Source organism: Primulina huaijiensis, chromosome 1 (genome assembly GCF_012295235.1).
Source record: "Primulina huaijiensis isolate GDHJ02 chromosome 1, ASM1229523v2, whole genome shotgun sequence".
NCBI lineage: Eukaryota > Viridiplantae > Streptophyta > Magnoliopsida > Lamiales > Gesneriaceae > Primulina > Primulina huaijiensis.
Genome location: NC_133306.1, coordinates 8,074,733 through 8,101,073, shown reverse-complemented (window position 1 = coordinate 8,101,073; position 26,341 = coordinate 8,074,733). Strand labels below are relative to the sequence as shown.

Genomic DNA, 26,341 nt, shown 5'->3' with positions numbered 1-26,341 from the left:
AATTTTTTATAATCTGAGAGTCGAGTTTTAGAACATGACTGAATTTCAAAATATAAATTTACTGTAATAAGATCAACAAATTGAAAATTTTGAGGTTGTACCGATACATTATCTTTCAATGTCTTCTCTTCGAACACAATTTTGAAAAATTTCCTCTTCATTTCTCTCGCGGTAAATAGTTCAAATTGGGGTTTTTTCACATTCGACTCGGAAATGGAGCTTCGTGGTAGTGAAGAACAACCACAAATGATGTTTTTTCTAGAATGTGATAGATTTCAATAATGAAAAAAAATCGAGAAGACTAAAGAACGACCCAAAAAACTTAACGGTTGGTTCATGTAATTTTTTTAAATGTTTTGAAGAAATTATTTGTTAATTTTTTTATTAAATTATATTTTAATTATCCCATAATTATATTGTTATCAATAAGAATTTTAACCTTTACAGACAATTTAGTAAAATATACATTTCTCCCATTCAAATCTTTTTGAATTAATATGTATGAGACTCCTGATTTCCTATTTTCCCCGCAAAGAAGACTCCATTTCTATTTTCTATCTAGTTAGGGTTTATCGGAGTGTTCTACAGTGTAGTTGCCAAATCCAATGGCAAAACCCGCCCGAGGCCGCCCGCGCTCTTCGTCCCGCTCGAGGTCAGGCTCTTCCTCCCGCTCGCGCTCTTACTCCGGCTCAGACTCACGCTCCAGTTCGAGGTCGCGCTCTAAATCTTTCTCCTCATCTTCCTCTCGTTCCCGCAGCGGCAGTTCTCGTAGCCGTAGCCCTGTTCCTCCCCGGAAGAGGTGAATTTCTTCTCCTACAGTACGAAATCCTAGTTTTTTTCTATCTTGTACCTGAATATACAAAAATTGAGCTTGGTAGATGATGAGACCTTGCCATAAAGTAATGGGTATTTTGGAATGATTGAATTTTCATATTCGAGTTGTGGGTTCGAGGAGTTTATAAGCTTATCTTGGGGATGGGCTTGGGTCCAGTTTCTCGATTTTTTCAAAGCAGCATATATTCCGGATGTACTTGTTTATAGCTCAGTTTTTTGTTAATCGACCAGTGATGACCGAAAATAAAGTTAAATTTTCACTTGCGTCTGTGAAGGAACACTGGGTTCAAGGGATTGTTTTCACCACCCAAACTCATTGGACATATGAAAGCTTACCATGCTAGAGCATTGGCTCCATAGTTTCACATGTTTATCTACTGAGATATATGGTCGAATTGTGCAATTCAGCACACATGACATTTTACTCACTTTTCCTTCCAATTTGGTTTTGCTTAGCCCTGCTGAAGGAGCTAAACGAGGCCGCTCACCACCTCCGCCACCACCATTGCATGCTAAGAAAGCTTCCCCACCTCCAAGGTACATTTTGTTGTTCATATCAATTAAGTTGAAGTTAAGTTGTCATTTTCTTGTCTGTTTTGCTATAATATTGCATGTCACTTACATGTTCCTTTTCTATTTGGTTAAGACAACCAAGTCACATCTTACCAAAAAATTGAACTTGCTTTTTTTTCCATCCTCGTGCAAGTTCTCAGTGCATTTTAACCTAAATTTCCTTTTAAAAGGCTCTTTGTATTTGAATAGTTTTCAAGATTACGAGGTTGGGGATATTTTACCGAAAATATTACTGTTGAAAAGTTCATTGAAAGTTAGATATTTCAAATCAGTATCAGCATTATGAATTCTTATTTCTGTTCAAGTTTCAGAATTCAAGTTTTGACTTGAAAAGTTCAATTAGATTTTGAAATTGACAGGGCTTTCTGTTGTTTTTCACGTTTCCATGTGTAAGAATGGACATTTGTTGTAAGGTGAGAAAGGATCAAAATTCAAAATCATTCAGTGAGTTGAATTTTCTTTTCCATTTAGACTTCTAAATTATTTCATCTCGGCATAAAACTCTGATACCTTATGGGGACTTGGCTTCTGTTATTTCATTTTCATGGTTAGATCATATGATAACTTTGTTGCTTTGTGTTTGTTGTTTTGCATTTGTCATACCTTTTTTTTACCTTCATTAGTTTGAGTATCTAAAGAATTTAGTGAAATTTGCTTGCTACGTTTCTGTAGTTGTTCTTTGCTTCTTTTTTTTTTTTTTAAAAAAAATTCTGATAGCAGTTTGACGTTTATGCTTGTTATATGTGTAGTGTTTTTCATGCTAAATTCTTTACGACCTGCTTTTGTAGGAAAGCTTCTCCAATTCCAGAATCTCTTGTTCTACATGTTGACCAACTTAGTAGGAATGTGAATGAAAGCCATTTGAAAGAAATATTTGGTACATTGTTATTGTGCTATCTCTACTTATGGAAGATGAATATTTGATCGTCTTCCATTTCTTATGGCATACACGAACTGTTATGAATGGAAAATCTTCCAGCTAGTGACAATCAAAGCCAATCTATTTATGCTCGTAGTTTGTTTCAAATGTTTTGAGGCTGGAGTCTTTTAAGTATGTCTTGGTATATTTTCCAGGTAACTTTGGCGAAGTTGTGAATGTGCGACTGTCAATCGATCATGTTGTAAGTTGTTGAACCCCCTCCCTTCCAAGGCTCCTATTCTCTTTCAAATGATCCCTCAGAAACCTTTAATGCTTGTTGTTTTTTAATGTTTTAAATTCCAGGTTAACCTTCCAAAAGGATTTGCATACGTTGAGTTCAAGATTCGGGCAGACGCCGAAAAAGCTCAATTACACATGGATGGTGTATGATTCTGTTTAGGTTTTTTAATCGATTGGATGATTCTTGTCATTACTTGGGGACTTGTTATATGATATGCTACACTTGTATTTTTAGGCCCAAATTGATGGAAAAGTTGTTCGAGCCAAATTTACATTACCTGAACGAAAGAAGCCATCCTCACCCCCTAAGGCTGCTGCTATCACATCAAGGAGAGATGCTCCAAAATCTGATACTGCTGCAGATGCTGACAAAGATGGACCAAAGAGGCAGAGAGAATGTATACTCTTCTTTTATTGTGCTTGTTAGCCTGCCATACCTGTTTTTGATATTTATGCTTGTTTGTTTTAGCAAAATATTACTGGTTTTTTTCAGCATCTCCCCACCGAAAACCCCTTTCTCCCCCTCGAAGAAGATCTCCTGTGGCACGAAGAGGTTCTCCCAGAAGGGAGCCAAATTCTCCTCTTCTTCCTCCTCCCCGTCAACGGCCTGACTCTCCAGTTCGTCGTCGAGCTGTTTCTCCTTATAGAAGAGGTGACTCACCGCCTCCGAGGAGAAAGCCTACATCCCCTGTTAGAGGCCGTTCACCCAATTCACCACCGAGGCGTCTCAGATCTCCTCCTAGGTACTGTTTTCAAAATTTTATCTTTGAATTGTTGCCTTAAATATTTTTCTCAATGGCAGTTGCTGAATTGTATTACTCTTTATAGAGGTTCTCCGCGACGGGCGCGTGGTAGTCCTGTTCGACGTCGTTCTCCACTTCCTCCTAGGCGTCGGTATGTTGACTGATGGTCTTAGCGCCATCCTTAGCATATTTGTTTATACACACACCTCATTTTTTGGATGGTATCATCTATTCAGAAATTTGGTCGAACAGTACTACAGTTATTACTGACTTTTTAGCTACCCAAAGAAGTATACTTGGGGGTGAGCAAAAGTTCAGTAATTCTGTTTACTAGTTCATTAAATTGGTTTGGTTATTTTCATAAATAGGTAATTGAGGTAAAAAAATCTGTTTATTCAGATAGTTTGGTTTGGTTTCGGTTAATTTTTCGAAGCTGTATTGGCTAAACAAAACAAATAAACTTAACTCTGGGTGTCTCTTTCATGGATAGCCAAATTTGCTCCAATTGGGAGAGCTTGTGGACTCGTCCTAAACAATTGAAGATGAGTCTAGGCACTCATTTAGTTCCAGGACATCCGGAATTACTTCAACTTCATCATGTTGTTGGTTTGCATCAGATAAAAGAAAAAATAAAAGCTCTGTAATTTCTTTTTAAACTTGCTCTGTCAGATTATGGAAGAGGATGTACGTGGACTTCAAATATCTTCCTTCTATTCAATTGATAAAGCTTGTGAATTACTAAAATAATTCCAATTAGAGCACAAGTGGACAATACTTACCTTGGGGCTCGACTTATAGATAATTCTTCAAAATATGCTTTATAGTGCACTTCCGTTGATTATTCCTTGAAATTTATTTCCCTTTTTCGCAGTCACCTCTACTATTTATGCCAGTTTAACCTTTAGATGAAGGATTTGACCTTTAATGCTAAATTATGCAAACTTGTGTGATGTGTCAAAGAACCATTATATATGCTATGTGCTGTCTATTCATTTTTTTTGTTAATATTACTTCAATTAAATGACTCAATTACAAGAATTTTTCATGGGGTCTTGCAAAGACAGAAAAAGGGAATCATTGCCATTTTACCTAATCGTGGGAATCCCTTCCTGGTGCACAACCGTTGTAATCTATCAGCATTATTGAACGTTCTTCACTATTGATTTTATGTTTGTAGGTCTCCAAGGCATGCTCGAAGTCCTCCTAGAAGGTCTCCAGTTGGTCGCCGACGTAGTCGTTCACCTATAAGGAAACCAGCTCGGTCACGATCAAGATCCATGTCTCCTAGAAGGTTATAGACAATTTTTTTCTCATTCCGTAATTTCACATCATATATGTTACTTAGAATTATTGTGTTTGTCTTTATTTATTTTTTTGTATTGTTTGCTGTGCTTGAAGAAAATTCATTCTGATTGTTAAAGAGCAAAGGGCAATTATTTTAGAAAACAATAATCTGCAGGATCACTTTCTAAGACTAGGAGCAACTAAATTTGCATTATTGGTTAATTATTTCTGATTGTTAAAGAGCGAAGGGCAATTATTTTAGAAGATAATGATCTGCAGGATCGCTTTCTAAGACTAGGAGCAACTAAATTTGCATTAGTGGTTAATTATTTGGTTATTCACTTCTTTCATCTGTATGATATGATATGTATTACACGTCACTGTGTGGTTATCGCTATTGCATATGAACAGAGGTCGTGGACCACCGGCCAGACACCGTCGATCGACGTCATATTCTTCATCGCCTAGCCCACGCAGGGTTTGTAACTTTTCCTTTTTATTTCCCATTATTTTTCTGTTTGGTCTCTATTGAAGCTCCATTTTGTTTATTTGTGTCAGGTGCCACGAAGGGTTTCAAGGAGCCGCAGCCCTAAAAAGTACAGTTTTCGCGTCATAATTTTATTCGACCTTGATGATCTTTAATCAGTTAACATCTATAAAACATTTGATGCGTGTTTCGACATTTGCCAGACTCAATTTGGTGTTATTTCATTATTTCAGGGCAATAAGAGGAAGAAGTGGCAGCAGCAGCAGCACCAGCAGTTCTCCACCACCTCCTCGTAAGCCTTAAAGTCCTGAAGAGGTAATGTGAGCAATGAATCGGAGTGTGATTTCTGGGCAGTTGATATTTTACTCTTTGAGATTGAGATCCTATTATAACTTTGGTCTAAGAAAATCCTTGTAGTTTCTTTCTTTCTGCAACTCTTCATGTACTCTTCTCATTTAATAGAAGCTTTGCCAGATACCCATCTTGTTTTGTCATGGATGGTTTTTATTTATTCGATTCACGGCCGCTCTAGAGCTGCCTTTCATGTGCCAGATGTTGATTGTATGCCACGGATAAAATTTACCAATTTTTTTTCGTACACTTGTATTGAATGTTACTGTCATTCTTAAAACCTAATTAGGCTTGGACCATTTTTCCTTCAACGAAAATGAATCTAAAATGGGTAGTTGTCTGCTATCATTAATTCCCTCCTGAATAACGTCAAATTATTGTATATCTTCATTAAATTTTTTGAACTCGAGGATGAATCAAGACTAGGAGTTCTTGTGTCATCCCAAATGGTATGAAACCAGATTGATTGAGGGAACCAAATCACCATACAATCATTTCTGTGGTTCATTTCCTGGTTCGTTTTTTTCTTTATCATATATTATAGTTGAAAGTTGAAACCGGACCGGACCGTCGGTCAAATGGAGAACCTGTGAACTAGATGTGATTCTGGTCCGAGTCATTTAATTAGCCGGATAGTCATTGATATATAAAATATCGAAAAAAACCTGTGGATTTTGTTTAAACCAATTCAATTACAAAAAACCGGTTGAGTTATTTTATATTAATTTTGTTGTGAAATATTAAAAAAAAAACTATTATTATCATTATCATTAATTATTATAAAACTCCATTTTTTTTAACACGAAGGAGTTGAAAGCCTTGATTGTTCATAAATTATTAATAGAAAACAAGTGCGTACGAAAGTGAAAGCAGTAGAATAAGAAATGATATTTAACATTACTATGCTTGGTCATTCCGCGAAGAATTGGATTTTTTTAAATTTTAATTGCCGAAACATTATCACAATATATTGATGTTGCTCCTTTCTACTGGTATTGAAGCATTTCAAGTTATCTTCTTAACGAAATTGCTGGACTTGAACATGATGCTGCCGCAAATTCTCAATCTGTAGTTGACAAAGTAACAATTTGTCGCTTTTTTGATGACCAGAGCTCATCATAAATACAAATCTAGATTTGCTCTTTTGATCGTCACAATCTCCTGTATAATCAATGTCAGAAAAGCCGTACATATATTTTTTTTAAATCTGCTTTATACAAGATTCCAAAATCAGTTGTGCTTTTCAAATAACGAAAGATTTTTGTTTGCTATTAAGAGGTGATTTTTGGTTGGATTCTCCATGTATCGGCTAATTAAGCTGACCCAATACATGATGTCAGGCCTAGTTGAAGTTAGATACATTAAGCTGCGGACTATTTGCTTGTAAAGAGTGATATCTATTTTCTTCTCTCGATCGGCTCTCATAATTAAGCTTCAAACCAATCTCAATTGGTGTACTAGTTGGATTGCAATCCTTCATTCAAAACATGTTTAATATCTCAAGAGAATATTTCTTTGTGAAATAAACACACCAACATATGATTGCACCACTTCAATCCCAAGAAAATAACGCATTAAACCCAAATATGGCATTTCAAATTCAGACATCATATTTTTTTTGAAATCATTAATCATGGATTCATCATTACCGGTATATATCAAGTCATCCACATATAAACAAGCAAAGAATTTTTCATTAGTTAATAGTTTTGTAAACAACTCACAAGGATATTTTGAAAAACCATCTTTAGCTAAATATGATCTGATACGACTATACTAAGCTCTCGGAGCTTGTTTTAGTCTTTATAATGTTTTCTTCAATTTATATAACTTTTTCTCATTGCCAAGCTTCACAAATCCAAGCGGCTGATCAACACACACTTCTTCTTGCAACTCACCATGCAAAAAAGCCGACTTCACATCTAACTATTGTATCTTCCAAGAATTTTGAGTAGCCATGGAGAGTACTAACTGATTAGTGTCTAGCTGGTCACTGGAGCAAACACTTCCATGTAGTCAATACCAAATTTTTGCTTGTATCTTTTTACGACTATTCAGACTTTATACTTGTCAATTTCACCATTTCGATTTAGCTTTGTTTTGTAACCACTTCACACCTATGGATTGTTGTCCTTTTGTAAGATCTGTCAAATCCCATGTGTTATTATTTTCAATCGATCTAATTTTCTCCTTCATTGCTTTTTGCCATTTCGAGTCTTCATTAGCTTCTTGGAATGTGATAGGATCACAATCTGCAAATAAATCAAAATGAGAAATTTGATCATCATCAGACAAGTCATCTCCACTTACATAATCTCTCAACCAAGCTGGTCGCTTCCTCGAACATGGCTCATTTTCAGTTCCATCTTGTATTTGAGAATTAATGAATTGCTAATCATTAGAGGATTGCACTTGTGATTCACTTTTGTCATCATTTTCATCTTCGTCCAAACTAGTTGGAACTTGATGCTGCTTTGGACCATTTTTAGTCCAATCCCATTGACCATATTCATTAAAAAATGACACCTCTGCTCATCACAATTTTCTTATTTAGTGGATTTAATAATTTATATTCTTTATAATTTTCACGTAAGCCAAGAAACCACATTTTTGTCGGCAGAGGAATAGACAAACCGACAAAAATATTAATGAGGCACGTGTATGAAATTTCAAAAGAAAGACGTGTGACGCGTTTTTCTTACGCGGTTTCACACCTTACAATTCGACTATAAATAGGTGCCTCATTCCTTCATTTCAAATCATCCCTTCTTCGAGTTTTCTCTCATCTTATAATATTCTATAATATTTGTGAGGTGTTTGTTCTCCTGTATTAAGAGAGTGTGTGTTCTCTTTGGAAACACAGTGAGTGAGTTGTACACCACAAAATATTATAGTGGAAATTCTTTTCATCTTGCCCGTGGTTTTTACCCTAATAATTTTTAGGGGTTTTCCACGTAAATCTCGGTGTCCAATTTATTCTTTATTTTCGGGTTTATTATCTCAAATTCCGCACGTGGGACCAACAAGTGGTATCAGAGCCTTGGTTTAAAATTTCTTAAAAATTTTGAGTATGGTCTGTGGTTGCAGCCTAGACTGATCTTCCACATCAGAAAAGATTTTTTGAGATTTTTTATTTAAGGCAGGATTATTTTGTCCAGTCTACTAAAATTGTTGTAGACATAATGGCGGCAAGGTACGAGATACCAAAGTTTAACGGAAGCAATTTTATGCTGTGGAAAATAAAGATACAAGCAGTTTTAAGAAAGGAGAATTGCTTGGCGGCTATTGGAGATAGACCGGTGGAGATTACGGATGATGGAAAGTGGAATGAGATGAATGACAACGCTGTTGCCAATTTACACTTGGCTATAGCAGACGAAGTTTTGTCAAGTATCTCTGAGATAAAAACAGCCAAAGTTATCTGGAATACTCTGACAAAGATGTACGAGGTCAAGTCGCTACACAACATGATTTTCCTAAAGAGAAGGCTTTATACTCTTCGGATGGCGGAATCTTCATCGATGACTAACCATATCAACACACTAAATACTCTATTTGCCCAACTCACTTCAATGGGGCATAAAATAGGGGAAAATGAACGTGTGGAGCTTCTACTTCAAAGTCTACCAGATTCATATGATCAACTTATCATCAACATAACCAACAATATTCTTATGGGCTTTCTAAGATTCGACGATGTCTTAACTGCGGTTCTCGGAGAAGAAAGCCGGCGCAAGAATAAGGAAGATAGGTTGGTAACGTCGAAGCAGGCGGAGGCTTTACCGATGATAAGAGGAAGATTTATGGACCGTGATTCCAGTGGGAGCCAAAGACGAGGTAGATCAAAGTCAAGAAGTAAGAAGAAAAATATTTACTGCTTTAAATGTGGCGGTAAAGGGCACTTCAAGAAAGAGTGTACGAGTATCGATAAAAGTTCTCAAGGAAATGTGGCCAGTACTTCAGGCAGTGGTGAAATATTATTCAGCGAAGCAGCAACAGTTGCAGAAGGCAGGCATAAATTTTGTGACACATGGATTATGGATTCAGGAGCGACGTGGCACATGACGTCTCGGAGAGAATGGTTTGATCATTATGAACCAGTCTCAGGAGGATCTGTATTCATGGGAAATGATCATGCCTTGGAAATCGCTGGGGTCGGTACTATCAAAATTAAAATGTTTGATGACACCATTCGCACTATACAAGATGTACGACATGTGAAAGGACTGACGAAAAATCTTTTGTGCTTGGGGCAATTGGATGACATCAGGTGCAAAACTCGGATCGAGAACGGGATCATGAAAATTGTGAAGGGTGCGCTTGTGGTTATGAAGGCGGAAAAGATTGCTGCAAATCTGTATGTACTTTTGGGAGAAACACACAAGGAGGCAGAACTAGCTGTTGCATCAAATGGTTCAGTAGAAGAATTAACAGTGTTATGGCATAGAAAGCTCGGGCATATGTCAGAACGGGGATTGAAAATTCTCTCAGAACGGAAGCTGCTGCCAGGACTTACAAAAGTGTCATTACCCTTTTGTGAGCATTGTGTTACCAGTAAACAACACAGATTAAAGTTTGGCACTTCTACTGCCAGGAGCAAAAGCATATTGGAGCTGATTCATTCGGATGTTTGGCAAGCACCGGTTGTATCCCTAGGAGGAGCGAGATACTTTGTCTCGTTTATTGATGATTTCTCTAGGAGATGTTGGGTGTATCCGATCAAGAAGAAATAAGATGTTTTTCAGATATTCAAAGATTTCAAAGTGCGGGTTGAACTTGATTCTGAAAAGAAAATCAAGTGTCTGAGGACTGACATTGGAGGAGAATATACCAGTGATGAGTTTGATGTATTTTGTCAACATGAGGGCATCAAAAGACAATTCACGACGACTTACACACCTCAACAGAATGGAGTGGCGGAGCGGATGAATAGAACCTTGTTGGACAGAACAAGAGCTATGTTGAGGACTGCAGGTCTAGAAAAGTCATTTTGGGCGGAAGCAGTCAAAACCGCTTGTTATATTATCAATCGTTCTCCTTCAGTGGCGATTGATCTGAAGACTCCGATGGAGATGTGGACTGGAAAGCCGACATATTATTCTCATTTGCATACATTTGGAAGTCCTGTGTACGTTCTGTACAATGAGCAAGAAAGATCAAAGTTGGATTCGAAATCCAGAAAATGTATCTTCTTGGGTTATGCTGATGGAGTTAAGGGGTTTCGCTTGTGCGATCCTACTGTTCACAAGCTTGTCATCAGCAGAGATGTTATCTTCGAGGAAGATAAAGTAAAGGGAGACAAAGACACACAGAATTCAGAAACTACTATTTTTCAGGTGGAAAATAAGACGGACGAAGGTCAAATTTCTTGTGAAGCAGTACCAGAGCACGAAGAACAAGAACAAGTTGAGTCTGAAGTTTCCAATGTGAGGCAGTCAACTCGAGACAGAAGACCATTAGGTTGGCTTTCAGATTATGTCACTGAAAGCAATATTGCATATTGTCTATTATCAGAGGATGGTGAGCCATCGAGTTTCCACGAGGCTACTCAAAGCTCGGATGTATCCTTATGGATGATAGCAATGCAAGAAGAGTTGGAGGCATTAGACAGGAATAAAACTTGGGATCTTGTTACACTACCACGAGGAAGGAAAGCCATTGGAAACAGATGGGTCTATAAGATCAAGCGTGATGGCAATAACCAAGTGGAGCGGTATCGTGCTAGATTGGTGGTAAAAGGGTATGCTCAGAAAGAAGGCATTGACTTCAATGAGATATTTTCTCCTGTGGTTCGGCTTACAACAGTCAGAGTGGTGCTGGCATTGTGTGCGGTGTTTGACCTACATCTAGAACAGCTAGATGTGAAAACGGCGTTTCTTCATGGAGATCTTGAAGAAGAAATCTATATGCTCCAGCCAGAAGGTTTTGCGGAAAAAGGCAAAGAGAACTTGGTTTGCAGGTTGAACAAATCTCTGTACGGTCTCAAACAGGCGCCGAGGTGTTGGTACAAGAGATTTGATTCATATATCATGAGCCTTGGATACAACAGACTGAGTGCAGACCCTTGTACGTATTTCAAGAGGTCTGGTGACGATTATATCATTTTGCTTTTGTATGTGGACGACATGTTGGTAGCAGGCCCCAACAAAGATCAGGTCCAAGGATTGAAGGCACAGTTGGCTAGGGAATTTGATATGAAGGATTTGGGACCAGCAAACAAGATTCTAGGGATGTAAGTTCACCGAGACAGAAGTAACAGAAAGATTTGGCTTTCTCAGAAAAATTATTTGAAGAAAGTCTTGCAACGCTTCAACATGCAAGATAGTAAGCCAATTTTGACCCCTCTTCCTGTTAACTTCAAGTTATCCTCCGAGATGTGTCCTAGCAGTGAATCAGAGAGGATGGAGATGTCTCGAGTACCATATGCATCAGCAGTGAGGAGTTTGATGTTCGCCATGATCTGTACAAGACCGGACATTGCTCAAGCAGTGGGAGCAGTTAGTCAGTATATGGCGAATCCTGGACGAGAGCATTGGAGCACTGTCAAGAGGATCCTTAGATACATTAAGGGTACCTCGAATGCTGCATTATGTTATGGAGGATCGGATTTTACACTCAGGGGCTATGTCGATTCAGATTATGCAGGTGATCCTGATAAAAGAAAATCTACTACTGGTTATGTGTTTACACTTGCAGGGGGAGCAGTAAGCTGGGTTTCAAAACTGCAAACAGTTGTGGCGTTATCTACAACGGAGGCAGAATACATGGCAGCTACTCAAGCTTGCAAGGAGGCAATATGGATGAAAAGGTTATTGGAGGATATCGGGCACAAACAAGAGAATGTTTCTTTGTTTTGTGACAGTCAGAGTGCCTTGCACATCGCAAGGAATCCAGCCTTTCATTCCAGGACAAAACACATTGGAGTTCAATTTCACTTTGTGCGAGAAGTAGTAGAAGAAGGAAGCGTGGATATGCAGAAGATCCATACAAAGGATAACATAGCTGATTTTCTGACCAAGCCAGTGAACACTGATAAGTTTGAGTGGTGTAGATTCTCAAGTGGTCTAGCGGAAACGTAAGCAGCATGAAATGGCAATATTGAAAGGATGTGTGGAGAAGTGTTTGATTCTCAATCAAAAAAATCTCCAAGTGGGAGAAATGTCGGCAGAGGAATAGACAAACCGACAAAAATATTAATGAGGCACGTGTATGAAATTTCAAAAGAAAGACGTGTGACGCGTTTTTCTTACGCGGTTTCACACCTTACAATTCGACTATAAATAGGTGCCTCATTCCTTCATTTCAAATCATCCCTTCTTCGAGTTTTCTCTCATCTTATAATATTCTATAATATTTGTGAGGTGTTTGTTCTCCTGTATTAAGAGAGTGTGTATTCTCTTTGGAAACACAGTGAGTGAGTTGTACACCACAAAATATTATAGTGGAAATTCTTTTCATCTTGCCTGTGGTTTTTACCCTAATAATTTTTAGGGGTTTTCCACGTAAATCTCGGTGTCCAATTTATTCTTTATTTTCGGGTTTATTATATCAAATTCCGCACGTGGGACCAACAATTTTCACCCTTTACATCACTCTTCTTTCTTTTCTCATCTGTAATGTGTGCATAATCAATGCAGCCGAAAATTATAAAATGATCCACTGCTAGTTTCTCCCATTCCAAGCTCCCTCGTGTTTCATGTTTTGAACAGAAAAAGTGGGACTTCTATTCAGCCCATGAATGCTCCAATTAATAGCCTCAGGACAAAAGTTTTTCGGAATGTTCCTCATTGCTAGCAAGCTTCTTACCATGTTGAGAATAGTTTTAATTTTTTTTCTCTCCGACACACTATTTTGCTGAGGTGAGTAGGCAGCTGTGAGTTCCCTTTGAATGCCTTGCTGGTCACAAAATTCTTCAAATTCTTTGGAATAATATTCTCCACTTCGATCGGTACAAAGAGTTTTGATGGATTTCTTTTCCAACATGTGCCTTGAAGCTTCTTATGTAAAAAGGAAACCCATGTTTTTCGACTATAATCATCAATGAAAGTAATTAGATAACTTTTATTCCCATTAGAAGTTGGATTAATCGGACCGAACTATCAGAGTGAACTAGTTCCAAGACATTCGTCGCTTTCTATGACTTTCCTTTGGGGAATGAAGTGCGATGTTGTTTGCTAACGACACACTCTTTGCAAACTCGAGGAGGGGTTGCAATTTGGGGTAGACCAATCACCGTATTCTTTTGTTGAAGAGTTGTCAATCCATCAAAATTTAAGTGACCATATCGATAATGCCAAAGTCATGATGCATTGTTCATTGTAGCTGTTAAGCAACTTTGAGCATTATTTATCTGCACATGGAACAACTTGTTTGAGCTCATCTGTATAGTCATCACTGCTCATTTTGAAGGATCATATATTTCACAAGCTCCCTTCCGAATTGTCATGACATAATCATTATCTTGCAATTGACTAGCACCTAACAAATTACACATCAAATCAGGAACATGAAAGACATTAGAAATTGTTTCTTCGAAACCGTTTTTAGTTCTTATTTTTATGTCTCATTTTCTCATACCCTTCATAGTAGAATGATCACCAAAACTAATAGAGGAATGAAAATCTTCATTTAAATGAGAAAAAATGGACTTATTATCATACATGTGGTTGTTGCAGCCTGTGTCCACATACCAAATGTCCGGTTCACAATCTTCTTTGACATGACAAGCCATCAACAGATTCTCTACTTATTTGTTTTATGCAATACTTGAACTTTCTCCTTTATCTTGATGTAACTTAGTGTAACATTCAATCTGATAGTGACCAAGATAGTGACATCTATGGCACTCTATATTGGATTTGTAAGTCCATTTAAATGACATCTATGGCACTCTATTTTGGATTTGTCAAACTGGTGATAATTTCCTCTTTCTCTGTCTTGAGAATGTGATGGATCATTATCAGTCTTGAAATTTTCAAATTTTTGTCTTCCATTGCCTAGTCCTCTTCCATCCTTGTTGTCTCGACCTTTGCCTCCATTACCTCTACCTCAACCTCTTCCGCTCGAATTAGAAAATCCATCATGGATATAAGCCTTTAAGTGTTGCTCATTCATGGTTGTGTTGTGATTCATCTTTTGGTTGTGGACCGTTAATGAACTTTGTAATTCATCAAGTGAAAAGTTGTCTATGTCTTTGGATTCTTCAATTGAACGGGCAACATAGTCATCGATAAAGTCTCTGCCTGCTTCGAAGTTACTATGAGGCCCGGGGCCGAAGAGGGCGGGGGGTGATCGCCGGTGTCATGAGGTTGCATGGACAATGAGCGGCTCCTGGCAGGCTTCTAGGTGGAGGGAACATGAATGAACCGATCTTACACCGGAAAGAGAGAGATTCCGAAACTGTTCAAGTATGGGACTGTGCAGTTGAGGAGGGCTTAAAAGATTTGATATGTTCTACTCATATCAAGAATGTGCATATTCTTTTCAGTAGCTTATCACATAAGAACTACAAGGTTAAGCGTGCTTGACTTGAGACAATTCTGGGATAGGTGACCCCTGAGAAGTTTTATAGGGTACGTATGATTGAGGACATAAGCACGCTGGAATGACTCTGTTGGTACAGTGAGGACATTCATTGAATTCAGGACGTTATAATTACCAACCTATCTTTTTTATTTTTGCGTCGACTTTCTTATCTAAGAACGTAGTTAAAACATCGTCGAATTTTAGATAGCCCATAAGAATATTGTTGGTTAAATTGATGATAAGTTGATCATATGAATCTGGTAGACTTTGAAGTAGAATCTCTGCACATTCATTTTCCTATATTTTATGTCTCTTATAAGTGAGTTGGACAAATAGAGTATTTAGTGTGTTGACATGGTCGGTCATCAATGAGGATTCCGTCATACGAAGAGTATAAAGCCTTCTCTTTAGGAAAATTCTGTTGTGTAGTGACTTGACCTCGTACATCTTTAGCATAGTATCTTAGATAACTTTTGCTGTTTCTATATCAGATATACTTGACAGTACTTTATATACTATAGTCAAGTATAAATTGGAAACAACATTATCATTCATCTCATTCTACTTTCCATCGTCTTTCATTGCCATCGATTTATCTCAAATAGCCGCCAATAAATTTTTTTTTTCTTAAAATTGCTTGTATCTTTATTTTCCACAGCATGAAATTGCTTTCATTGAACTTTGTTATCTCGTATTTGCCCGTCATTGTGTCCACAACAATTTAGTAGACAAGAAAAAATAATCCCGCCTTAATAAAAAAATCTCAAAAAAATCTTTTCTGACGTGGAATATTAGTCTAGGCTACAAACACATAGCATACTCAGAATTTTTAAAAATTTTAAACAAGGTTCTGATACCTTTTTTTGGTCTCATGTACGACAACTTGAGATAATAATATGAAAATAAAGTATAAAACTGGATACCGAGATAAACGTGGAAATCTCCTAAAATTATTAAGGTAAAAATCACGGGCAAAATGAAAAGAATTTCACTATAATATTTATATTGTACAACTACTCACTGTATTTTCAAAGAGAATACATACTCTTTTAATACAGGATAACAAACACATCGCAAATATTATAAAACAAAAAATTCAAATACCATAAGATGTGAGAGAAATTTTTTGTTATCGATGAGCTCAACACGTTTTGCCATCAACTTCCATAAATGTTGTTTGCCACCTACCTAGAATATTGCCGACATCCTCACCATGAAATCACATTTTGTTTGTTATCGTCATGTTCTTTGCACAGTAGCTGGTGACTGACTCGTCATCTTCATTTGAAGAGTTTCAAAACTCTTCCTCAAGGCTTGAAGTTGTACATGCTTGATTTTTGACGAGCCTTGATATTTATTCTTCATAAAATCCCAAATATCCTTGGAAGTTTCTTTGCGAAGAATTTTTTCCAAGATAGATCGGTCAATTGCCTGGAAAAGGCAATTTTTTGCCTTCAAATCCTTCAGCTTCAATCCTTCAAATTCAGTTTTTTGTATCCGAGTCAATATTGCACTTGTTGTTGGTGCAACAATTCCTGTACTGACCACTTGCCAATACTCTTTTCAGCGCAAGAAATTTTCCATGAGTATGCTCCATTGGTCATAGTGACCATCGAAATGACGGATTGCTGGTTGCACAAAGCCATCTAAAGCCATGTATGCTGCTGAAAAGAAAAAATGACGTGAAATAAGGACATGCTTGGTAGGAGGGAATGAGATGATAATGGACTGAACATCATCTCAACTCATTCCTTAAACTCATGTTTGGTAAGACATCATTTCAATGAGAATGGTTATTTCCATATTTATGGGAATGATCGATTATTCTTAATCTCAATTTTTATCTATTTTACGAAAAATTACCTTATTTAGTTTAACCAATTTAAATCTAGATTTTCATAACAATAATATTATTAATAATAATAAATAAATAATTGATAATATATATTATGAATATTATTTGAGGTATTTTTATTTTTAATATTAATAATAAAAAAATAAAATGATGATAATTTAATATTATTAGTTAAAATAATAATTTAGTTAGATGATCACAACATTAATTTTAAAATAATAGAGAATAAATAATTATTATTTTTGTTATTTTAATAATAATAGTAATAATAATAATATTTATTGAGCAAGATATTATTTTTGAACTTTTAATTAAAAATATTTGATTATTTAAAATAATTTTATTTCATTTCTTTCGGTATCAATCATTGGAATGAAATATAACTATAATTCTATTCCAAGATTGATTATATTCATGTTTTGTTTAATTCATGTTGTTTATGTTTCTGTTGATCTTCAAAACAAACATCGGTACGAGTTGAGGCAAGGAAAATCTTTTTTCCGTAAGACGAAATTGCTCGTATTTACGTGCTATACAGAATAACAATCGTCCTCAAGATACAAAAACTCTAATCCATAAAATACAGCACTACAAATTACGGATGTCAGCGAACAAAGATATGGCCGAGCTTTCAAGTTTTGGAGGAAAAAAATGCAACAAAAATGTATGCAAAAGTGTCTGATGAATGCAAGAAGATGGACTATTTAAAGAGTGAATCACACAAGTCAGGGGAGACATCCAGAGGACGCACCCTTCTGCGATAAGTCATGGGACGCACCCTTCAAGGCAAGGGACACACGAAATTGTGCAAAGGGACGCAGTTCTGCATCAAAACGCCAAAAGTCACACGAGACGCAGTTTCGAAAATAAAATTATTTTCCAAATAAACTTTGTCCAAAAAGATTAATATGGTCAAGAGAACACACCGCACCACCTCTGACCGACCAGCCTCGCGCGTGTGTGTTTAATCGAGACCCAGTCTATCAGCGTATTTCCCCTTCAAAAAACTTTTGGTACCCCTTGGAGCCCAAACCCTTAGCTAAAACTTAGAGCTAATAAAAAAGACTTTATTTGGCTCATTTTCCAATGTGAGACAAGTATTTTCTTGGCACATTTTTGAAAATTCATTCTTCATTCATCTTAATCATGTCCTAAACGTGTAAAATAAAGTTACTGTTGTAGAATTGTTATTTCACGCTCTCTTGTTTCTTGTTTTATTGTTTCTATTTTTCTCACACTTTCTTTTCTTTTCCTATATTTTTTTACATGTCTCTGGTACCATTCAGACCAGCCTAGATTATCAGCCCTCTTGATACCCTCCCTGACACCCATCAACTCCGCCAAGGGAAGAGAGAATCTTCCGCTCGATAATCTTCTTTCTTAAACATATCAAGCGATTGTGATCATTAATTATAATTTCTTTAGAGTGGAACAAGACCGAATATGTGAAATCGAAACATGATTTTACACAACAAATGCTTGACTACAATGTTTTATAACATCTAGGAAAGAAAATAGAATAGATTATTCCAAAAACGCAAAGAAATAAACTAGAAATGTGACCTAAGAAATCTGCAGATTTGCGTAGAGCACTCGGGAGTTTTTGAGGAGGAGTAGATGATTCTGCCATGATCCAAAACTCATCAACGCTAATATTTACACATTTGTTGAATTTTACCCTATATATGTCAATTATCATTATATAATAAAATATTAAATTTGGCTGGTTTTAAAAAGATATTCAGCCATGTGTTTTGGATTTGTGGGTCAATTAAAACCCGGCTATCGAGGGCCCATTTATCTTGGACAGTTTAGATAGGCCCATTTGTTTGCCCCAAAAAAAAACCCTAGACAGTGTGATTATATCCTGCCTGCAATTTCGGTTAGCGCCACCACACGCTGCAGCACAACATGGTGAAATTCCTGAAGCCGAACAAGGCGGTGATCCTCCTTCAGGGCAGATTCGCGGGCCATAAAGCAACTATCGTGAAAAACTTCGATGACGGCACCCGAGACCGCCCCTATGGCCACTGCCTAGTTGCTGGAATCGCGAAATACCCTAGCAAGGTTATCCGCAAGGACTCCGCCAAGAAGCAGGCCAAGAAATCTCGTGTAAAGGCTTTCGTCAGGGTCGTGAACTATAATCACATCATGCCTACGCGTTACACGCTTGACGTGGATCTCAAGGACGTGGTTTCCGCGGATTCCCTTGCTTCACGTGACAAGAAGGTGACGGCTTGTAAGGAGATCAAGGCTCGGTTCGAGGAAAGGTTCAAGACCGGCAAGAATCGTTGGTTTTTCTCCAAGCTCAGGTTTTAAGGTTAAAGTAATTGTGCGAGTTTCAGTTTTTCTTGCGGATTTCTGCCCTTTCATTTCAGCTAAATTGCTAGTTACTTTGGGATTTTGATGTTACAAACTTAGTTCTGTTAATTGTTAGGTTTTCTACATAATCCGGTAGTGAAGTTAGTGTTATCAGGAGTATATTCTGCGTTGATGCAGTTTGATGTGATGGATGTGTTAACAACTCTTTTATTTGCTGGATCAAGAATTGCTTTAGATTAGGGTCGGCAGAAATCTCGAAAAATAGAAAAAACCGACCGAACCGAATAATTCAGTTTAAATGGATTGGTTTTTCAGTCCGTTATGATTTTAAAATTTATGAAATTCGGTTATTCGGTTCGGTTTTTTGTTTTAATCCCCAAAAAACCGAATAACCGAACCGACCATATTATTATTAAGTAGAAGTTTTTTTTTTTTTTTTTTTTTTTTTTTATATGTATAATGGGCCATATTATTGTTAATAATAAGACTTTTTATGTATAATGGGTATATTAAGATTTAGGAACTTAGTATCATTAAATCTTAATTTTCAATCCGATCATTTTTTATTCTTTTTCATCACTCATCAGTCGACGTTTTCTTTTCTTTTCTCTATGTATTTTTTTAATTTTTTCGTAAGATGATTGGTGTTCTATTCGAGCTGGTTGACACCTTGTTATCATTTTTATTATTGAATATTCCGTTGGATTCATGCATTTTCCGTATTTACATGGTTAATTAGTTATATATTGTTATTATATTCGTTTGACATGTTTGTACACAACACAGTTTATCGTTTGACATGTTTGTACACGATTAAGTACCACAAATTAAATGTTTGAAAAATACTATGATTTAGATTTTAAAGACATAATGTACGTATAATTTTATTTCTTAACAAAATTTTAGCTAACCCGTATATAACCGACCGTATAAACCGAACCCGAATCGTAATAAAATGGTTTGTTTTTGGACTAGAGATATTCAAAACCGAAAATCGAGAAATCCGATCAAACCGATCGTTGTCCACCCCAACTTTAGATAGATTGTTATCTAAAATCAGATGAACAATCGTGCAGATATTGAAGTAGACTGTTCTTATATGATTAAACTAAATAGACTTTGGAATCGGTTTAACTCAACCATCACGAGTATGGACTCACTTAATGGGCTCAAATGAAAAATAGAACTAGGGTCNTAAATATATATATATATAAACCAATGTATATATATATAAACCAATGTATGAAACGATGAACATCATTTAAATTAATTATCTCATACATATTTATTTATTTTTCATATATATTTAAAAATCATTGGAAAATTAAATTTCAAATCTCATCTATCCAGTGGTGGCAAAAATTTCATTTTTAAGTACTTTTGGATTAGTTTAGTATTGTAGGTAACTGGCCAAGGAGTTTTATAATTGATAATCGAATCGATTTTTAGAATTCAAGCACTACTTGGCTCAGGATTTGGAATTCAATATCTTGAAATCTATACGAGGGTCATATGCGCAAGGCGAGGAACATGAACTAAGTATCTCTAGGCATAAATTTTTAGAATTCACATATTTAAAGCAAATTTTTCTAAAACATTGTATAAATGAAAATAGATTTCACTGAATATTCAACAATAATGCAAGTAAAAAATTTATTAGTATATACACAATGTAATTAAAAAACTTCGATTATATAAATCAGCAAATCCCTCCTCACCTCCCTAAAGTATTATTAAATGAAAATTTGGTTAGTGAAACGTCTCGTGGTAAACTACTGAACATTTTTTTTAAATGCTGTAATCGAAAATACACACACTCATAAACATTTAAATAAGTTACTCATGTGTTTTAAAATTCATCCAATCACTGACTAAAAATAACTGCAGATACACGAAATCTTAAAATGTAATCAATCTCTTAGTCTTCTGTTTTAAAAGAGAAACTCGAATGTAATACTAAAATTTTGACAACTCAAAAACGTAAAACAAGGTTCAAAATCATTTAAAAATATTGCTTAAACCATGTTTCATAATCATATTATGCGGAAGAAATGCAAGGTCCTCGGGTTTTCATGTGCACCCACAGCTCAGCCTACTCAGTCTTCAGCGCCTCCAGTCTCCACATCATCATGCTCACCTGTATCATTTACACCTAGTGAGTTTAAAGACTCAACACACCTGAACCGTGATAGCAAATATATATACATCACATGTAACAGTGAAAAGTACTGTAATTAAAATACCTTTCATGATCGTAAAAACACGAGCTTAAACATAACGTGTCAAAGCATAAATGTGTCCATAACATATCTTATCATGACAACACATACGTGTTCATTTTCTTTATTTGCATTCAGATAATTAGTTGTGACTTTCGTATCAGCTCTAATTCGATGGATCCATCTACGTATAACCGCAGTACACGGCGGTTGGGACATCAGCGACATTATTACCCATTCACTGAGGCTTGGCCTGACATGTTCGTGTTCGTATTAGTCACCACCAACTCACATCATTCAAAACATATCTTCTTATTCATCACTTATAAAAATTATGCATATACGTAAATTTCCTGAAAATCAAGCATGCAACGTATTTTTTGTGTTTTCATAAAAAGTCATGTTCGTGATTACATGTACATTTAAAACATGTCGATTTGTGATCAGGGCGCTGCCAGGACTGCTAACTCGGGTCATTTGCCCCTGGAAACCCTAATTGACCATTTTACATCTGGACCTCAAAATTTCGACTCTAAGCCAACCAAACTCCTTAAGACACCTTAAAACATATTTATAACCATTTTCTAGACGTAACCTCGAGTCCGTTCCGTAACTTTTACGATTCGTTTTAAAACTTGGACTGGGGTCCCGGTTTTAAATTGAATCAACCTGAAACTTAACCAAACTTTCCCAAATTTTAATCACAACTTAATCACACCCTACCAGCCCCTAAACAACACAATTCTAGCCGTTTTGAACCCTTAAAACCGGATGCAACTTGCTTGAAAATTTCTGCACTTGCAACTAACAAACCCTAATGCGCCTAGCCCTCATGTACTCGATCCTAGCCCAAACTAGACAGGACCAGCCTCGAACCAACCACTCATAGCCCGCCTCTGGATCCTCCTGGACCGACCTAACTACTGCCCTCAGCCCCAAGCACGCGCACTCCTCGGTTCACCATGAAACAACCGATCTAGCCGTTATCTCGTCCTAATCCGCCTCCTCGCTTTGCTCCATGCATTTCCACCCTACCAGCCGATCATGGACCACTCCAAGGCCTTGTCACGGACCACTCACGTCCCAAACCAGCCTCTGGAATGAGCCATGCATAGCTACTCCCACTTAACCCGATCTAGCCGCTACGTGCTTCCTACGATTCAAGCGATCGGGCCCTTTCCCTTAGACCTGAACAGACGCTCTCTCCACCTTATTCACCATAGATCTCGACGTGTTTAGCCTCTTGGAACCTAGACCTAGCAGCCCCTTGCATAAAACCATAGAAAACGTGAGGTACATGTAGAATAGTATGCATATGTCGTGACAAAACCTTACAAAACAGATGCAACATAATAGGTCTAAGAATTTCTCATGCATAAACACACAAATTAGCATATAATGATGTGAATGATGAGAAAAACGAGATTTACGGCGTGCCTTTGTGTATATACGCCTGAAACCTTAGAGATATTCGCGTATAACTTGAATCGGAGAGACGGGGAAGGAATCCTTGCAAGAAACTTGAGAAAACCTAAGGATAAAGTTGCTGAAATTTCGAAGATGGCTGCTGGAGTTGGGAGAGGGGGTGGCCGAAGGTAAGTGTAAGAGATTAGGGTTTTTGGGATGTAGTTTAAGTATAGTATAAGTAGTATAATGGGCCTTTAATTAAAATTATTGAAGTTGAGTAGAATTTTGGACCTATTATGAAATAAAATAATTCCATTAAGCCCAAAAACACTCTCGTTAAATATTTCATTTAGGTACGTTTTTGAAAATATTGTCCGAATCTTCAAAAAGTCCCCTGACTTGCTAAATTTTGCGTACCAGTTTAAAATATGGTTCGTTGAGTAAAAATACCTTAACATAATAAAAATACTTTTCCTTAACTATCTCTGGTCTCCGTTTCTCGTTCGAGCGCGAAATACTGCCAAAAGCGTAGCAAATGAAATCTTAATGAGCCAAGAATTAAAACACATATTTATGTCACAATCATCCATTAAATACATTAAAAATAATTAATTAAAATACTTAAGAAATTTGATAATTTGCATGCATGTGTTTCATGTAGACTCTCAAATTTTTGAGACGTCAAATGTTAGATCTTGGAATTAAATTGCAGTAAAATAAAGAAGAGAAAGTGGTTAATATATTTTAGTTCGGTGAAAATAAAAGAAAGAAGACAAATCAAAAACAAAAAAATTAAATAAATAAAAGAAAGAAGACAAATCAAAAACAAAAAAAATTAAATAAATAAAAGAAAGAGAGCTCTACAGTAATTAACCTTTAGGCTCCGTTTGGTTTGAAGGATAGGATAACTAAAGGATTAGTAATTAGAGTGATTAAAAAATGAGATGTATGGATTAATAGTATGGTGGGATAAATAACATGGTGTTTGGTATGATTTTAAAATGATGGATTGATTTTGTAAATTTTATTGTAATGACCAAAATGCCCCAAGTGTTAATTAAATATATATTCTTAAAATAATTGGATAGATAATTAAATATTTATAATTATAATTTACATTTATTAAAATTAATTTAAATATATTTATTAGAAATAAATTTGTGAATATGCATTTACTTTAATAATTAAAATAGCAATAATATTTTGAATGTTAATGTTAAATAAAGTTTAGTAATAATTACAATATTATTATTTTTTTAAAATAACTATAAATATTCTTAAAATAATTTGATAGATAATTAAATATTTATAATTATAATTTACATTTATTAAAATTAATTTAAATCATTAAAAAAAAAAATATTAAAATATAATAAATATTTATTTTCATAAAAAATTAATTAACAAGATTGCAAATTTATAAAAATTTAATTTAAGATAGATTTGCATTACAATTTATTTTCTTTAAAATGATTGAAAATAATAAAAATATATGAAATTAATTTATAAAAAAATATAATAAAAATTTAAATATTATATTAATTATTAAATTTTCACTAATTTTAATTTTCATATTATATTGAAGAAAACAATTCAAGGGTATTATGGTCAATATACAATCTTATCATAATCACTATTCAAAAATTATTAATTATCACACCATTTGAGGAGTGATATTTAATCACACAATTAACATGAATAGTGTGGGTTTTTAATTATAATCAAGGGCTTGTAGATTAATAAAAAACGAACCAAACGCAAGATAAAGAGAATGATTATTAAATAATCATTCCCTTATCATGGCTACCAAACATAGCCTTAAAGTTTAATGCTGAAACAGCATTGTGGGCTTCGGTTACTGGGCCCAGTTGGTCTTGGGCTTTTATAATTGAATCAACAAATTGGCCCAAAGTTTTGATTCTTTTGACGTGCCTAAGGCCACCTAGGCCCCAGCAAAAGCTCCAGCTTAAGTGCTCCTTTTGCAAGGGTGCGACTGGGGGGTGCTCGCTCAGACGCATCCCATGCGCCTGGCTGCACCTGCTCCTAGGTGCAATGAGGCGCACACTTTTCACAATTATGAATCTATTCATGGTTGATCGTCGAGTTGCTAGTAGCTTCTGGTCAGTTTGATGTTGTAGTTGTCCAAGAAAACTTTGGATCCAAATACATTTTAGTTGTTTAACCGGGATCCTTGAGAAATCTCAAAATTTACAGGATCTTGATGCTTTGCAAATGTATTATTAATTTTATAATAACTAATAAAGTTTATAACAAACTTGGTAGTCTTTGATGCATCATTAGGTATGTTGGAATCTAGATGCAGGAAATAAAGAAAGAAATGTGTACATGGATTGGTTTGAGTGATGCTCTGGGATAGATCACTGTTGATACCCAGCTGTTTAAAAAGCCTTTCATCACTGTTGATACCCAGCTGTTTAAAAAGCCTTTCTTATGCTTTGAAACCTTGTGTTTTCTGAGGAAATTTCTATATCATGCATACCTACATCCAAAAATAACATTCCATTTTCGTAATTTCTTGGTAACCAAATGACAAATTATCCCAGTCTTCAATGTATTTCATTTTTTTCTGTCGAAAACAAAATGACATTTCGCACCAGACTTCTACTTTGGGTGGAAAGGTTAATAGATCATGGCTTTTGAAGCTGGCTGGAGCGTACAAACTGAACCCAATATTGATCAATAATTGAGGCATGAGTTGTAATCTGACTGGAAGTTATCTTTAGAAACTAATGAGTTGGCTGAGATGGAAATAATCCCTCAGTTTTCTGCAGTGATTTTATGTTCAAGAGAACATCTGTGCATGGAGTATTGGGTATCGAAATAAAGGTAATTTTTGTACCTTTCTTGCTAGTTTCAGCTAAGAACATGAGATACTTGGAGGAAGTCTTCATAAATGATAGCACGAGGTCCGAAAATTCGATTCAAAGTTCGAACTAGTGTTATGGCAGTTTCTAGATACTAATCACCTGTGCTATCATGTGCGATTGTTTTGATAGTACATCTTATGCGAATCTGGTTATGCATGAAATGCAAACACGAACTAGACCCAGTCGCGCTCTCAATTTAATGAACAACAAGATTCTCGCAACCCTCTCTTTATCTTTAAAACAAGCAACGTGATATTCATTCGTAAACAACGTGGTTTAGTAACAAATAATACAAATAAAAATAATTGATCTCAAGGGAATTTTTAAAGAACTCGTATTTGACAATCTTCGTGAAAAACAATCGACAAACGTCACAAAGTATGAAACTTTGATAAATTTGATTTTAGGAACACACAAATGTGTAAACAAAACAAAGCTTTTTGGAGAGAAAAATATTCTAAAAAATATGATAAAACTTGGATCATGTTCAAAATTATTAATCTTAATATTTATACAAGTTTTTTTTTATATATAAAAGGTAACGATTCATATAAAACTCGCAAGTTAGGGTTTTTATTTTGAAATCTGCATCGCGGTGCGCTAGGGCGCGTGGGTGAGCGCTCTGGTTGTATTACAGGGTCATTTTGCATTCGAATGCTTGGTTGATCGACACGATTTCATGTAATGTTTTTTT

General features: G+C 35.9%; 2 protein-coding genes across 2 annotated transcripts; both read left to right on the top strand.

The window, feature by feature from the left end:
- Positions 1-512: 512 nt before the first annotated feature.
- Positions 513-5,626, top strand: LOC140981091 (uncharacterized). Its single transcript, XM_073447350.1, has 12 exons — positions 513-799; positions 1,291-1,371; positions 2,196-2,284; positions 2,482-2,528; positions 2,630-2,710; positions 2,802-2,964; positions 3,060-3,309; positions 3,395-3,460; positions 4,487-4,600; positions 5,005-5,071; positions 5,152-5,189; positions 5,314-5,626. Exons 1-12 carry the CDS (start codon positions 606-608, stop codon positions 5,381-5,383), a joined length of 1,260 nt encoding a protein of 419 aa, XP_073303451.1. The 5' UTR covers positions 513-605; the 3' UTR covers positions 5,384-5,626.
- A 13,023-nt stretch (positions 5,627-18,649) lies between these two features.
- On the top strand, positions 18,650-19,343 carry LOC140989549 (large ribosomal subunit protein eL27-like). The gene has a single exon (XM_073458824.1). It carries the CDS (start codon positions 18,723-18,725, stop codon positions 19,128-19,130), a length of 408 nt encoding a protein of 135 aa, XP_073314925.1. The 5' UTR covers positions 18,650-18,722; the 3' UTR covers positions 19,131-19,343.
- Positions 19,344-26,341: the final 6,998 nt, after the last annotated feature.

Excerpts from the sequence above, each read along its gene's own strand:
- LOC140981091 (XM_073447350.1), top strand. The coding sequence starts at position 606 with ATGGCAAAACCCGCCCGAGGCCGCCCGCGCTCTTCGTCCCGCTCGAGG. Across the intron at positions 2,285-2,481 it reads CCATTTGAAAGAAATATTTG|GTAACTTTGGCGAAGTTGTG; the intron begins GTACATTGTTAT and ends TATATTTTCCAG. Across the intron at positions 5,072-5,151 it reads CATCGCCTAGCCCACGCAGG|GTGCCACGAAGGGTTTCAAG; the intron begins GTTTGTAACTTT and ends TATTTGTGTCAG.
- LOC140989549 (XM_073458824.1), top strand. The coding sequence starts at position 18,723 with ATGGTGAAATTCCTGAAGCCGAACAAGGCGGTGATCCTCCTTCAGGGC.